The sequence below is a fragment of the Martes martes genome (assembly GCF_963455335.1).
Source record: "Martes martes genome assembly, chromosome: 8".
Lineage (NCBI taxonomy): Eukaryota > Metazoa > Chordata > Mammalia > Carnivora > Mustelidae > Martes > Martes martes.
The window spans coordinates 117,908,361-117,925,038 of NC_137895.1; the positions used below are offsets into that span (position 1 = coordinate 117,908,361).

At 43.3% G+C, this 16,678-nt stretch overlaps 1 protein-coding gene across 5 annotated transcripts in view; it reads right to left on the minus strand.

Annotated features, from left to right (window-relative positions):
- The window catches only part of FAM107B (family with sequence similarity 107 member B), a gene marked incomplete at its 5' end in the record, with an annotated part of 221,910 nt that overhangs the window by 11,396 nt on the left and 193,836 nt on the right, over positions 1-16,678 (minus strand). For 4 of the 5 annotated variants that reach the window (XM_080811748.1, XM_080811750.1, XM_080811751.1 and 1 more), the window contains one exon: positions 151-334. In XM_080811748.1, coding sequence (XP_080667874.1) covers positions 151-334 — 184 coding nt within the window. Of the gene's footprint in view, positions 1-150; positions 335-2,945; positions 3,045-16,678 lie in introns of those variants that run through there. The other variant, XM_080811749.1, reaches the window with a different exon arrangement.

Here is a 16,678-nt window from a genome sequence, read left to right on the forward strand (position 1 = left end):
GTGGCGGCTGTGCCTACATGACCTGACTTCATGGAGGGATGCCTGGCTCATCCTAGAAGGAATAAGGCAGCCTTAAATACAGTCAAGAAAAGAAAACATCTCTTAAGTCAAAGTCCCCAAAGGAAAACTTTGCTCAAGAAACCACTGTACCTTTTTTGATTCATAAGAAGTTCTCTGTGAAGATCCTGATGGTTGCGGGACGTTTTGACAGGATTGACTAGTTTCTGAGGCCTAATTAGTTCAGGATTGTCATCTTCTATGTAGTCTGGCTCAGCCATGATGTTTCTTGGAATGAGATATGCGTCCTTAAGTTCAGTATCCTCAGATGGGCCGTCTGAAATGGAAAGGTGAAAACATCTATAGGCTTTTCTGTGGATATGTCCCACACGCAACAACATGCGTTGTTGCGCAACAACATGCGATCCTCCTGGGCCCACTTCACTACTTCACTGAAAAGTATCTGAAGCTTTGTGGAAAGAGTCCAAGAGAGGGGAAGAATGGCCTTGTTCTGGGCGGCCCATAACTAAAGCAAAGGGGGTCCTGTAACCTGACTCTGGTCACTACTCCTCATACCTTGAGCTTCAGGTCACACATGGTGCGGCCCACCAACATGTCTAAAGACCAACTTAAGCCCATTACAAGCATCTCAGGCACCAGACCGAGGTCCTTCACTGCTTCTTCCAGCCCCGCCGCACCGCTCAAATGAATATGCACTGGCAGTGTGTGGCACCCTGACCTCCCTCAGCATCGAGAGGCTTCTGGAGCACACAGCACTGTTCCTCATGCAGCCTCTGGCTAGGGTCTCCCTCCCCTTACGTGAGCACCCGGCTCACATCTCCTCAGCTCCCTCTTCAAATGCCAGTTCCTCAGAGAGGTCTGACCTCTTACCACCTTGCTTACACCTGCAATCCCACCCCCAGCCCTTCCCTGCTTTGTCTGGACTGCTGATGTTGCTTATTTGCTACTGGCTCCCTAAAGCACATGCTCCTGAGGGCAAGACTTTTGTCCTACCCCTTCTCTCCAGCTGCCCTGGAACAGTGTCAGGAAGGAAGGAAGTTCCAGGGAGGGAAGAAAGAGGGAGGAGGGTGGGGGGATACCTTGTAACAAGAGCCTAACTGCACAAGGATTTTAGCAGGGAGCACAGGCAGTCACTGGAGCACAGCAGAAGAAAACCTGATGTAATGCCTGAGCAGAGTCACATAGCCTTTTTGGGCCCAGACTCCAGATCAGTAAAGTGAAACAAACAGATGACAATCTCTAAGGTCCCCTCCCCCATGTTCAATTCTAGTTGTTGATCATATGATTCAAGTGTAGGTATCCTCCCCACCAAGAGACGCACCTGGACAGCAGGGCATCACCCCTGTAAACTATCAGGGGGCAGTATGCAGCACAGTGGGCACATCGTGAATATAAGTAATATTTAATCAGAAAGAAGAACACACTCAGTGAGGGCCAGAGCTGGGAGGAAGCAGGCTGACTAAGCATTGTGCTAAAAACCGCCCGCAGGTCCATCTGGCTGGCACCCAACTGCCGTAGACCCCCTAGGCTCTTCTCTTACAGATGACCTTCATCCTGTTCCCCTGCCCCCAAAACCAATCTGGCCAATATTTCAAGATAATTAACATGCCATTTTATGCTTCCTTATCCCTGTATGATGACTCTGTTTCCCAAAGCAAAAATGAGATGCAGAGCCTGACTATGGCAGAGTATCTGACACTGAGCTTTCCTCTCAAAGCCCAGAGAACATGCTTACTAATTCTCTGGCCAGTTTTATGTCCCTAAATGGAACAGTGATCACAGAACAGGGCAAGGTAGGGAGGGAGACCCACATGTGAGTGGGCTCACACCCAGCACTGTCCGCAAGGACATCAAGATAATAATCACCGCCGTGCTCTCATGGCCCAGCAGTGGCATACACGTATTCCTGTCGTGAAACACATCCTAACACGGAGTAACCATAGCTTTCTGTCTATTCTCTCCAAGAGCTAGACCTACTACCTTACAGTTTCAAATCCCCAATCCAGCAAAGTGCCCAGCACATGGTAGAAGTTGAATAAATGTTGAGCTCAATCAAATCTGGTCTAAACTGAAAATATGGAGATGTCCTCTAGAAATAAGCTCAATGGAAGACAAGTTCCATCTTTAGTTCTGCCCCTGACATCAACACACCAAGCAAACATCTAAGTAAATGTGTGCATATTTACACATGGGGGCTGGACAGAGGGAGGAGAGAACACACAGTGTGTTTCCATTGACTCTGGGCATGGGGGTGCAGGGCGGACAGTGGAAAGAACAGAGAAGTGTTTTCAACTAAAATTTTTAAAACAGAAACAAAAAATGGGTCCAGTGGCAGTCAGCTACAAGCAGGAGTTTTGCTTTCAAAGCCATTAAAGGTGTTTTCCTGAACCATGAACGATACCAAAACACTGGTGTACTCTTTTGTGTCCAACGGGAAATGACATTCGAAATGGCAGCCAGCAACTACCCAGAGCCAGTACATGACCACATCTCATTCTAGCAACAACCTGATTGCAGAAGAACTAGGATTTTCACTTTGCAGACAATAAAATGGAGAAACAAACATTAAACAACTTCTCTGTTCTAATAATCACCAGTAAGGTAAACCTCAAACTAAAATGAATGTCTTCTTGTCTCAAAACCCATGTTCTATCTACCAAATCTGTTATTTTTATAGCAAAGTCTTTCGAAGATTAATTTAAAAATAAAGAGGTTAAAACCCAAAGAATAAATAAATCAGCTAAAATAGAAAAACTACAGATGCATTCTTCCTCTATATATTTTAGGTTAAATGGCATAATTGAAGCTCAAAATTACAGAACTTTAAGACATGTATAACAATTACACCAAATATTCCTTGAACACAACTTGCATTGATCTTTTAAATAAGAATGCCTACAACCGTCACTGAATGGAGAATGACAAACCTTGCACATGGAGAATCAGTGAACCCATCACAGCCAGCCTGACCTTCACGTGCTGCCCCACACAAAAATGTGCTTCTTCATGGAAATGTGAAATGCACCACACACACCTCTGTGCAGTCCTCAGTTGTCTTTAAAAGCCAACAGCAGTTTCATTCTCGTTAATCAGTAGACAAGAAGGCCTAGAGGATTCCATAAAAGGATCTATTTCTCTGCTCTAAACCACGGATAATCTCCATGACACCAAATCAAAACAGATTACAGCCTCCTAAGGTCAATATTACATAGGGGAGGGTAAGCCCTGCAGATACGTGGAAGAAGAGCACTCCAGATGGAGGGAAGAGTTCGTGCAAAGGCCACAAGGCAGGAGCGTGCCTGATGGCTATGAGGAGTAGCAAAGAAACCAGTGTGGCTGGAGGCAAGGGTCTGCAAAGACAGAGGGGTAACAGCTGAGTAAGCCCAGATACTGTGGCCACAGTGTGGGGGCCATTGTATGGACCTTGGCTTTGACTGTGGAGACAGTACAAAAGCCATTCATGGTTTGAAAAGCAGAAAAGTGACAAGATCTGACTCCTATTTTTAGAAGACCACTCTTAGTTACTCAGTTTAGAATAGCAGCAGCAGGCAGGGAAAGAACTGGGCAGGGAGCTACTGCTGGGATGCGGGTGACAGATGGTTTAGACCAGGATAGTTGCAGCGCAGGTGGGGGGACAGACGGGTCAGGATAAATTTTGACTGGAAAGCCTCTGGGATTTCCTGAAGAACTGGGTATGAGGTGTGAAAGGCACGGGAGAACCAAGGCTGACTCCAAGGTTCCTGGCCTGAGCAATGAGAAGGTCAGCACTGTCAGGCAGGCAGGGAGGCTATGAGGTGAGTTGCCTGGACAGGAGATGAGACCAGGAGTTCTGCTTGGGACACGCAGAGTTTGAGGTACTCGCCAGACAGACATCTAAGTGGTGACAGTAAGAAGGCGAAGGCAGTTAGTGCTCAAACCCTGGGTGACTCTTTCCTTTGTCTTACTGATTGACCTCCATGGTCTCACTTCAGCTACTCCCCTCCACGCCGCCACCCCCTCATCCTCTTTTTTCCTGATTTCTCTTCAGATTTAGTATCCGGGAAGTGCGTCTTCTCCCAGAGGACCAGCGCGGTCAGGTGGTAGTGTGTCTCCTGCTGGACTGAGGTAGACACCAGAGCAGGAGGGTGGGGGCAGGAGGAGTTGTGCTGCAGAGGAAGGTGCAAACACTTCCCTTCAATTCTTTCTCACTGGTTTGCCCTTTTTCACAACTGGGGCTGGGAGAAGGGGCACGGAAGGCCCGCAGCCTGAGTCAAGTGGAACTCTGATGCTTGCCTGTGAGTCTATGTAGCTCCTCATGAAGTAGACCATGCTGGAGCCTGGGAAAAGATCACTTAGGAAGAAGGGGGTGAACTGGCAGGGAGCAATCTCTGTGAATCTCCAGTACTTGTGGCAGTGGCTGCTGAAGGATCTGGAATCTGTATTCTGGCCACTTCTCAGTGACTTTCCACCCTGGAGCCATGACCAACACATGGAATCTAAATGACCTTCTTATTCAACTTCCTTCCCTCTGCCAACCATCTTCCTCATCATTACCAAGGCTGGAAAATGCCATCCTGATTCCAAGAGAACTTTTCCATTTCACAGATCCTATCCTCCAATTAAACTGAAATGAATACTCACTGCTTCCCCCAATTTTCACATTTCCCTGCCTTCCTCGCCAGCATGCCTTTGCCAACACCATTCCCTCTAGCCAAGATGCTTATCCTCTTCCTACCCTATCCCTGGATTGCCGCAAAGCCAGATTTCACTCATCCTTTCAGATCCAGAGAAATGTCAAATCTTCCACACCACCTTTCCTAATTTCCCAGTTGTGACTTAACTCTCTGACTTCTCAACAACAGAAGAATTTTCTCTGTTCCCTTTTCCTAGTACTCACCTAACCCCACCTTCTGTTCCAGCAATATGTATATAAATCGTCATATCTCCACTGCAAAGAACTTATCTGTTCTATATTCTCATTCCTCAGACTCCTTTGGACTGGGTCAATAATTAGTACTCAAATTAAGAAAGAGTCCTGGGTTAGCTACCAGTAGAGGGAGCCCTTGAGCTGTCTGAAGTCATAGCAACAAGGTGTGTGTACCAAGCTGAAAGTGGGAGTTGGGAGGTCAGGGTTTCCTCTCTGGGCATCAGGTAATCCAGAAGCCTGACAGAACAGATGAGACAGACTGTCTGGAAGGAAAAGTACTGTGCATGTGGGTATTATTATTACTACATGAAACATTCTTCCAGAAATAAACATGAAGACATTTGTGTCATATTCATTCCCCCAATTAAATAAACTAGTAATTCTTTTTAAGTTTCATGTTGATAAAGGAGAAATAAAACTGGCTTGACATCTTGGATAAAGCTTAAGTTCCCTAACCCCTCATTCTCCCCTCTGTTAAACTGAGTGTTAAAAAACTGGTTGAAATGTAGATTTCAGTACTCTGTACAATTTCTGGCATGTCTATGGGAACTCAATAAATCGAAGCTATTATTAGATGAACTATGTGATTAATTATTAGACGAACTATGAACTATGTGTAAATTACAGAGTTTATTTAGAGGTCTGAGAAACCCGACTTACAAAAAGTTCGCCTCTCTAAGCCTCAATTTCTTCAAAAACATAGGAGTACAACTAAATGACCCACAGCCTTTCTCACTGATAACATTCAATGGTTCTAAGACCCATTCACGCTGCAATTATTAAGAACCTTTTGAAAAGTGTACAAAGGTCTACCACACCTTTAAGGTGCTACATGGAATTCTGAATGGCTTAGTCAGAGTGTAGGGGATAGCAAGAAACAGCCAGACAGCAAGGGGACTTTTTTGCTGCTCTGAGGAGGGAACACAATGAAATAGTTTAAGAATTTGAATAATACCACAGAATTGCATCTTAGATACTAATACTAAATACATCTTAGTAAAAACTCGGTCTTGGGCCAGGAGCAGACAGTGACACCATCTGGTACCAAAAGCATTAGACAAGAGCCTGAAGAATGTTTGAGGCCACAAGCCCAAACAGCATGCACTGAAAAACATCACCTGATGAGAATTCTACCTTTAATGTCTGCAAATCAACAGAAGTCATCATTAAACTCCACTATCCCAGAGGACAAGAAATTCTAACATCATGGATTTGGAGTCCTTGCTTTTCATTGTTTTCCCTATCAAAGATAGATTCTGGGCCTACTCCATGCCTATTCCAGGCAACCTGTGTTGATTGCTTTCCAGAGGTAAATAACTATTTCCACAGAAACATCTCACAACAAGACTAATAAAACAAATATTTCTTGCATCATATTGCAGTTTCCTCATCATACTGCTTTGGGCACCAATATTTCATGTACATGTTTCTATATCAGAAAGATAAAATTTAAGACCTAATCCTATGAGATTTAAAAATCAAATTTAGAGATTATGCTAAGTTTAATGTTTGCCTAAAATCCAATTCTACCTAGCAGCACTAATAATTGAAGCTGTTTAAACAATACCTCAAACATGGCAATGTATACAGGTGTCCTATAGGTTATGGGTGTACTATAACCAATCAAAGTGAAACAATTAAACTTCTGAAGTGCTACAAATACTTCTGGCAAGTTAAAAGTAATTTCAAAGCATTCTCTTTTTTTAAGATTTTATTTATTTATTTGACAGAGATCACAAGTAGGCAGAGAGGCAGGCAGAGAAAGAGGAGGAAGCAGGCTCCCTGCTGAGCAGAAAGACTGATACGGGGCTCGATCCCAGGACCCCGGGATCATGACCTGAGCCGAACACAGAGGCTTTTAACCCACTGAGCCACCCAGGTGTCCCTCCAAAGCATTCTTTAGGAGCAGTTTTTCCCAGGCTGGCTCCAGGAGATTCTAGCTACCCTCTGACAATACTCTGTAACAGCCCAATCACTTGAGATTGCCAGCAGGCCAACTCTAGGCCTGGGTCAGGCCTGCCCTCGGCAGCCACCATTCCCAGATGGGCAGCGAGCCGTGAGGAGAAAGCTGAAAGAGTAGAGTGTGAGTTAAGACAAGAATTGTTCCCCAACAGCCAAGGATTCACTGACAAACCCCTGAATTGCCTAGCCCTGAGGTGAACCTACAGATTCATTAGGGACAGTGACGCCATCCAGTACCCAAAGGCGTTAGAGGAGAGCCCAGGGGAGCTTTGTGGCCACAAAGCTAAACTAAGGCTTAGAAATGGCGGCCCCCAGAGCCATCTGCACAAGCACAGAAGCACTGCTTTTTCCGCTCTGCCAGCTCCACTAAGGCCGCTGCTTCAGGCTCTCAATAAACTGGCTGCAAACATGCTGCTGTACAAACGCCAAACGGTGACGCCCTTGGGAAAATACCAAACTCATTTTCTCATCGGTTTCTTCATTCCCTAAAGATGTATTTTTATATAAAAAAGGCACATATTTTATATTTAGAACATGGGAAAGGAGGCAAGAAACGTCAGGAAGACAGCACAGACTGTTATCAAAGCTAAGCTGGCCTGGCTGAGGCGAGACCAACCAGAAGGTGGCGACAGCCCCACAAACAACTAGGTGCCCATTTTCACAACCACCACCAGAAGAGCAGGGTTGCCTCACCCTGGCTCTCAGCACTGTTAGCAGAAGTACACACTGAAAGCACAGATATGCCACAAAAGAAATCTGTTTTGGAGTCCCTATGTATCTGCCCTAGAAGGTGTACCTAAGCTTCTCCCCATCATTTAAACCTCGATGAGGCCCTAGGAGGTGGGCAGTTATTTTTCCCTGTGGCCTACAAAGGAGGCTCAAACAGCTTCAAGAACATGGATTCCAGATCACATGGAGTGGGTCTAAATTCTGTAAGTCTGTCTTTGAGCAAGTTAACACACTAGTTTAAAAAAAAAAAAAAAAAGAATGGCAGATTATCTCTTAGGTGGTTAAGAAGAGTAAATGTGAAATGTATACCAAAGGCAGTGACTAGAAATCATGAACTTTTGGTAGATGTCATCTGTTATTTGCACTGTCACTGGCAATAAATAACAATTAGTAACAATAACACTGTTATTGCTGTACTGGGTCACACTAAAGAACAGGACTAGAATTTGAACTTGGGTCTGATTCCAAAGGGAGGCTCTTTGAGCACTCCATTCTTCTGGACTAGGATAATGGGGGGGAAGAACTGCGTTTCACTTTAACAGGGTGATTTGCCCTATGTCTTGAAAAGATTTTAGAAGCTTTCTAACATCAAAGCTTTAGAACACCAAACTAAAAACATCTTGGAGAAGATCACATTAAAGCGAGGATAGAAGGCAGGACAGACACATTTTCCTGAAAACACATAAAGGTTTTTATAAGCTTGTTCACAGCAGTGCTATTCTTAATAGCTCTGTGTTGGAAGTGACCCAAATGTCCATTATCAGAAGGCTGGATAAATACATTGTGGTACACTGACACCGGAATACTGTGCAGCAATGGGAATGAATGGACAGCAACTGCAAGGCTGAATCTCACAAATACAGTATTGAGCAAAGGAAGCCAGACACAAAAGAGTCCATACTGGATGATTCCACATATACAATGTCCAAAAACAGGTGAAACCAATTTTTGTGTTAGAAGTCAGGATAAAGGGCATCTTGGGAGTGAGCTGGGAGTGGAAGGGGATAAAGGAGACTTTTCAGGTGCTGATAATGTTCTGTTTCCTGATATAGGTTTTGGTTATACGGACTTGTTCACTGAAAGTTCACCAATCGGTACAGCTTTTTGGCTTAATACCCTTCCTTGTATGTACGGTACACTGGGTTAAATATGGTACAGATTAAACAGCTATTAAAGTTACTATCTAGAGATCATTTGGTTGCTGCTACATTATTAGACTTCTGTTATTTTATCCACTTTAAACCTTGTTCATTCAGTCCATGAGAAGTAATACAGTATAATGGAAAAGAAGACCAGACTTGAAGACCACCTGTCCTGGATTAGAATCCTGGTTATGTCATTCAGCGGTTATGTGATTTTGTATTAATTATTTAATCTGGGTCTTAATGTCCTCAATTGTGAATCAGAGTTCACATATCTACATTTGCAGAGTGGTTGGAAGCGTAAAAGAAAACTTAGGGAAAACATCCACCATACACCGTACCTGCCCCCTACAGCAGTCACTCAATAAATTAGACAGTTAAATAGTTCCAACAAATGAGTTCATTAATCTACCTCTCCATTAACTAACGTCCTCTCAAAGTGAAAATGGATGGCCATGCGCTGCAAGTATACTAGTTTAGACGAAGTTTAATGGATAAACCCAGTCATGGTCTCTGCTCTGCTCGACTTTACAATTTGGACTTAGGTGACAGAGAGGGACATGGGAGCGGGGAGAGGATGGAGGGGAGTGATGAAAATCCCTGATAGACAAGGCCAAAGCACAGAGTGGAGCTTGCAGCATGATAATTTCCCAATCTCTATGCCTCAGTCTTCTTATCTGTAGAATTGGGTGGCCATTTCTCCCTAATTTCTCAGTAATCTGTTGCAAATAACTATTCTGAGCACAGAGCAATTATATAAAAATAAGGGATTTATGAAAACATAACATCTCCTAATTGGCCAACATAAAGAGTTAAACTCTTCAAACATCAAGACAACCTTAGTGACGTTAGCAATTTGGTTAACCTCCAATAGCCCTTCAGGTAAGACCTGAATTCTGCACATTCCCTCCCGGTACCTCCAGGGCAGATTCTAGAATTCCCTGCTGGCCTACAGTACTACCCTACTTCTGTGAGCAGTGAATGTTTGGGGGTGGGGAGGGGAATGCTCCTCAGCCCTGGCCAAGAGCAGCATGCACCTGAAAGAAAGGAAAGGAACAACCAAATGATTGGCGTCACCGCCAAGGGTAGTGACACACAGCACATACCACAGAGCAGGTCAGAGCCTGCTATGTTTCTGGGCTCTGCATGTCCCAGTAACAGTCCTACCTGAAGCACAAAAGCACAGAGTGCTTTCTCAACCAAGCAAGTACAAGAAAATTGTTGGGCTCAAATTCTAATCCAGAGATATTTCAACCTGAGAAGTTCACCTCCTTATCAGCTACTATTCATTGGGCTGACTGTGCCACGGGGCCAATCCGATGTTCTTTCAGGTAAGAGGTCCTGTGCTCTGGCCCTGAGATCTGTTCACGAGGATGGTGATCTGTGAGGCAGCCAAGGACAAAAAGCCACCACTGGATCACTAACAGATCACAGAAAACAAATTCTGTGCAGTGATCATCTACTGCCTGTGCAGTAGACGGCTTCTTCTCCTCAGCCTCTCCCTGGAATTCAAAGCCATTGTCCATCTTCTCCTCAGTGTGAGAGCCAGTCCCTTGGACAATGCTCCCCTGGTTCTCCCTTACCTGTCTGCCCAGACATCTTCTTCCCTCCCACTCTCTCTCCCTGTTCTCCAGGAACGGGTCCCTAGCCCTATCCTCTTGCCTTTGGTGACCCCCACATGCCCTTTGGCCTTTTTGCTATATGAGCCATTTCTAAGGTGTACATGAAGATTGTTCCTTTCTTCCCAAGCTCCAGGTCAAAAACTCCAAGTGCCAGCTGAAGCAACATGTTTAAAGTTGAGCTCAACCTAGCTGGTTTGTTCACTGAGTGCCCCCTATGGGCCAGATAAGGATAGAACACTAAAAAGGAGAGAGCACACCCTTTATATTCTAGTGGAAACCACCGCAGGCAAATTTAAGTTGAAATTACTGTTTTTCAATACCAACAGAAAGCACACCACACACACCATTCTTCCACTGTAGAAATAATCCTGTCGCCTTCCCTTAACCTCCTTATTTGCCATCGGCCAGGCAGCTTTCAAACTAATACTATCTCTGCAATGTCCTCAGCCTTGATGCGTAAGCTGCACCCCAGCCAAATCCCATGCTCAGTTATTAAGCGTCTGCCTTCAGCTCGGGTCATGATCCCAGGGTCCTGGGTTCAAGCCCTGCATTGGGCTCCCTGCTTGGCGGGGAGCCTGCTTTTTCCTCTCTCACTCCCCTTGCTTGTGTTCCCTCTCTTGCTGTGTCCCTCTCTGTCAAATAAATAAAATATTTAAAAACAAACAAGCAAACCCATATTTGAAGTTTTCTTATTCATCACATTAAGCTCACAAAGGAAAAGCCTGACTCTTACTTATTTCTCATCCCCAGAAACATCTCCATGTGCTTTCCACATATTGTTTAACTAAAACTGGCCATGTGATACACAGGTCAAGTGAAGTATAGAGCTCAGATTTACAAAAGGGGGCAAACAGGGGAGGTGCAGGTGGGGAGGTCAACCTTTGCTTTGAACACATTCTCCACCCTCATTTGATTTTGAAGGAGCCCAGAATGAGTTCTAGGCAAGTCTCTTCTCTTGATACAGATCAGTACAGGGAACCAAATGTCCATTTTTCTAACCCAGCAGATTATGCTCCTTCTTGAACAACATGACCCAATAAAACATTCACTTAACATCCCTAACATTAAATGTTGTGTGTTAAGCAATGAGTCTTTTGCCACAAAAAGATAACTCAAAATGTTGTCTGGTGAGAAATAAATATAAGTACGTTGGCTTACATTAAAATTCCCATAAGGTAATTAGCATTTCATTAATATGCAGCCCATTAATTTGCATAAACCTCTAAGCAACTGAAATGCTGTCAATTAAAAGATTTCTTTAATAATTGATTACTTTAAAGTCAACGGCCTTAAAATTGCCTTAGACAGATAAATTACACTCATCAAATAACATTTGATACAGGACCATTAAGTGACTCTGAGCTTCTCTCTCCTACATAAAGCACCCTGATGAGATCTGAAGTTCAAGGACCCTTGCTTTTCCCAAAGAAGACTGTTCTGTGGTCTAACAGTGTCACCCAGTGGTAGTAGGCATGGTTTGTGTTCAGAGAAGCTGTTGTTTTTAAAAAGAAGCACTTGTCACACATGTTTACTAAAAGGGAAGAAAGAACACCGCTTTTCTGAATTGCACAAAGAAAACCAGTACGTGCAAATCCTGGACTACATGGGGCTGGTACAAAAGAGAGCTACCCTATAGCCACGGTTACTTTGAAGCCCTTGGGGACCATACAAGAGTGTGCAGATCTGAAGAGAGGCACAAGTGATGCTCCTGTGACTTAGGGGTAGTGCAGGTTTGACTTTCAATCAGTTCAGTGTCCCATGACTGAGCCACAGGACCAAAGTCACCCCTGTCATTGGCTTTATTGTTTATCATTTGGTGGCTTCAGTTCTCAAAAGCTTACATCTTCCAGAACAAGGAAAGAATAACCAGCCAATTCTGTCCAGAGTTGAGTATCTGATTTTAAAAACTTATGAGGTGAAGTTTAATTGAAAATAATAAATTATTTAACTTCCTTATCTGTAAAAAGAGAAGGCTGGACCAGATGACCCTTGAGATCCCTTACTAGTTCTAACATTCTGATAATACAGAAGAGTCCAGCTTATCTGTTGCTCCCAACCACAGGGGCTTAGAGCCAAGGGCTACAGAGCTTGGCTCCATCATTAGAGCCAGATGGACCAGGGGAAGGTGTTCCTCTGATATTCCCCACATACCCCCCCACCTTGGCCTCCATTCCAACTCACCCCTGTTCCCAAGAACCATGGACTTCTCCACATGAAATCTACAGTGAGTAGGTTTTCTGGTAGTGATACTGAATACCTCCAAATGCAGCCACCTTTACTCCAAGTCCCCCTAAAAGAATCTCAACTGCTTGGCCCACAGCTAGAGACATGCACCCAGGAATGGAGCACGGACCAGACTTTATTAAACCAAAACTCCAAATCCAGGGGGGGCTCCCAGATATCATAATGAAGAAACAAACATGTACCATACAGGGTAAATAAAAAACTATTTATTCCTCCTTGCATAAAGTCTCCTATATCAAGTATATATCGTACCATAATTGAATAAATTCATCTGAATCCTATTAAACTAAAAACTATCTTAGAATCATGGCACAGTTCACCCTCTTACTCCCCACCTAGTTTCTCTTTATACATCTTTGTCTTCTTTATAAATCCATAGATATTCTTCTTGCTTATTCCCACCAAATCCCAAATACCTATGAGTTTTATGACATTAATGACAGTTTTTTCTCCTCATTCCCTTTTATTTAGAAAATCAGTATCTACTCTCATGGGCCACTTGTCAGAAGATAAATTTTTGCTGCATTCTTTCTGAAGAATTTGCTAGCAGTCTGTGCCAAAACATAATAAATTCACTTCCAGGAATTAACTCCAAGATGATAATCAGAGATGCAGACAAGAATATATTGTATAAGAACATTTATCTACAACCTATGATGGTGAAAAAAAAAATGGAAACCACTTAAATATCTAATACTGGGTTACAATGTGGCTTAAACATTATTTTTTAAACAGTAAAAAGGGAAATATTCACCATGCATCAAATACGAGAAAAATACCAGTATCCTATCAAAACAGTATGCCCCCTATGTTCTAGTACGGGCGTCTGCATGTACAAAGCTATTCAAAATGCTGTGTAAGGCCCAGCTCCATCAGTACCACCACAGAACTTGCTAAATGCAAATGCCCAGCCTGAGAGCTCCTGAGTCAGAACTGCTGGGGGTCAGGCCCAGCAGTCTGTTTTCATGCTCACTGTATGCCACACAGCCTCTGAGGTAAGATATTGAAATTCACCCTATTGGAGGGCCAGAGACACTGAGACCCAGAGAAGGTGGGTAATTCACCTAGGGTTAAAAGGCTAATAAGTGGGCAGCATCACCCAGGTAGCTCAAGTCCACACTCTTAACCACTTTGCTCTAGAGCCTCTCCAGATGAACTCATGTTTGGAAGTATGATCCGTGCTCTTTCCCCTAAATGAACAGCGTGATGCATCCCACCTACTGGTTTGTCTTCTTCATTTGGTTTCAGTACTTCTGTTACAAAGCTACCGACTGGGGCAGGGTGTTTGGGAACTATCACTAGCACTACCATTGACAAATCTCTTGGTGAGCACCTGCCTGACATCTTTGAAGGCTATAGAAAGACCTTTCGATTTAAGTGCACATTAAACACCAGTCCACATTGGCAGAAACTTCAATGCCCACCAGTGACAGACACCATGACCACGATAACTAAACACAAAAGGTCTGTCTTCTGGCAGCTAAAATGCAGCTGTCATGTGGCAGGCCCAGACACATACTTTACAAACCATTGTACATTTACAATGGCTTACCATTTTTGAAATGATGCAACTCTTGATCAATTTCTTTTACTCTTTCAGTTTCTACATTACTTCAAAATCCGCACGTAACACATTTTTATATTATACCATTTCATATTCACAAAATTCAAGTTCAAAAAAGAATGCTACCAGCTTTTATTCCCAAACTGCAAGTTCCTAAGTAGAGAGGCCTCCTTCAGCATTTTTTAAAAAATATTTATTTATTTGACAGACAGAGAGATCACAAGTAGGCAGAGAGGCAGGCAGAGAGAGAGAGGGAAGCAGGCTCCCTGCTGAGCAGAGAGCCCGATGCGGGGCTCGATCCCAGGACCCTGAGATCACGACCCGAGCTGAAGGCAGAGGCTTTAACCCACTGAGCCACCCAGGCGCCCCTCCTTCAACATTTTTATTGTATGTTATTTTCTAGGAAGAAACACCTCATTCATGTAAGGAAGCTACAAAGAGGATGCACTGGAAAGATGGCTGAGTTAGGCCTCATCAATCCTCAGAGGAAGGAAACTACACAGACTACAATAAACATCCAGCTGGAGTAGCTCAAAATCCTCAAAAATTCCTGTCTTCAAGAGCTGAATAGTAATTTTATAAAACTTATGACTTACTAGTCAACCAAGTATTTTCAAAAAGAAGACTATTTTCAAAAGGACTTAGGGACAGAAGCTTTAAAGGCACACAGAGGCCATTTGTTCAACCTCCTCGTTATTTCAGAGGGGAAAACTAAAGCCCAGGAAAATAAAACGGCTTAGCTAAATTCACAGAGAAAGGGATGATGCCTGGACTAGAACAAATACCTGACTGGTCCCCATTGTGGTGTTCCACACTGACTCACTTCTGAGGACTATACTGAACCTTCTCAGTTGATTTTCTACATTTCCTATGCATTTGGCATAATCTCTACCACCACCATTAATGTTACCACTTGACCAATAACTGGATAACATCTTTAAAGATGCTAATACGTTTAAATTTTCAGTATACTTTAATAACAGCACCAAAAAGCCTCTCAAGGTAGGATAAAACTATTGATTAGATGTTTTTTAAAAAAAGGAAAAAAAAGTTTTAGTTATTTAAGTAATATCTACACCCAACACGGGGTTCAAACTCACAACCCTGAGATCAAGAGTTGCACGCTCTTCTGACTGAGCCAGCCAGACACCTCTGCCCTTTTTTAAAACCTGATATATCAGCACTGAACAACCACAATATTAAAAAACAAACAAACAAAAAAGCCCACCAAAACCAGGGAATGCACAGACACAGTAATTTCAGACATCTCTTTTAGACTCCCCATTTATCATCTCATCTCTGTTAAATCCTATCCCTCCCTCAAGCATTAGGATGCAGGATAAAATTAAATTTTAAAAAACTACTGGAAAAGTGAAAATCAGTCCTACTGGCAACTAGAGAAGTAAAGACCAACTTTCCTAGCCGTCCCCAATACTGCCACCAGAACATAAAGAATGCTCAGAATGGGACACAGATGAGCCCACAATGCCACCAAGAAAATGACATCTCTCTGATCTCACTAAAAGGTGTGACTGCTAACTTTTTACTAAATGACAGCTCTAACCCCACATTCATCTCTTGCCTCCTAGATAAATATTGTTAGTATACCCCATCACTGAACTGTGCCTACTTCCTGACCACATCCAACCCAGGTCCCCACTCCCCCAATTGCCTTTGGAACACCCAGCTCAAGCACCATCCCGACTCTGCTTTCCAACAGAATCTCAATGTTCTGAGCTATGTTCGCCTATGACAGCAAACCAAATGAACCACACTTGGGTATGACTCCACCTGCTCCTGGTTGTTGCTGGCTGATGGGATTCAACACACTTTTGTCTTCATAAGTTACCAGTAACATCTTGTAGAGTAGCAAGAACCTCAAATAAAAAGCCCACAAACTAACACCACTTTTCTGGGTCTGCTTCCTTACTGATAAAATGACAGCCAGTAATCTTATCACTTTCATCACAAATCTCCTAAATTTCAGCCATATTGTGTGTCAAACAGATTTGTTTCTATGAAAGAACGTGCTCTGGCTTCCGCTCACTCAACTTACCCTTTCAAGGATACAGTTTGTCCGGAAAATTTCATTTTTCACTCTCAAAAAAAAAAAAAAAAAGGAAGGAGAACTTCATGCCAAAAACAATGGTTACAATTATGTGTATTTTCTAAATGGCTAAAATGCTTCATAATTATAAGAATATATGTTGACTTTTATTTGATTTTTGCTTCCACGATAAAAATGGCGCTATGTCTCCGTCTGGTTCTTCAGAGGACTGTCTGGCTCTAACTAAACCCCAGAGAGCAGCTATTTACACAGCCCAGGTACTTTTAATTAAAGTCTGTTTTCCCCACTCACTTTTCAGGTTGCCTCATGGGCTTTCGGTGAACAACAGCATTAAGTGGGTCTTGTTTTGGAAGACACCAAAACCAAGACGGGAATATTAAGCCCACTGCGGCCAGCAAGACCACAGCCAGGCGTTTTCGCCCG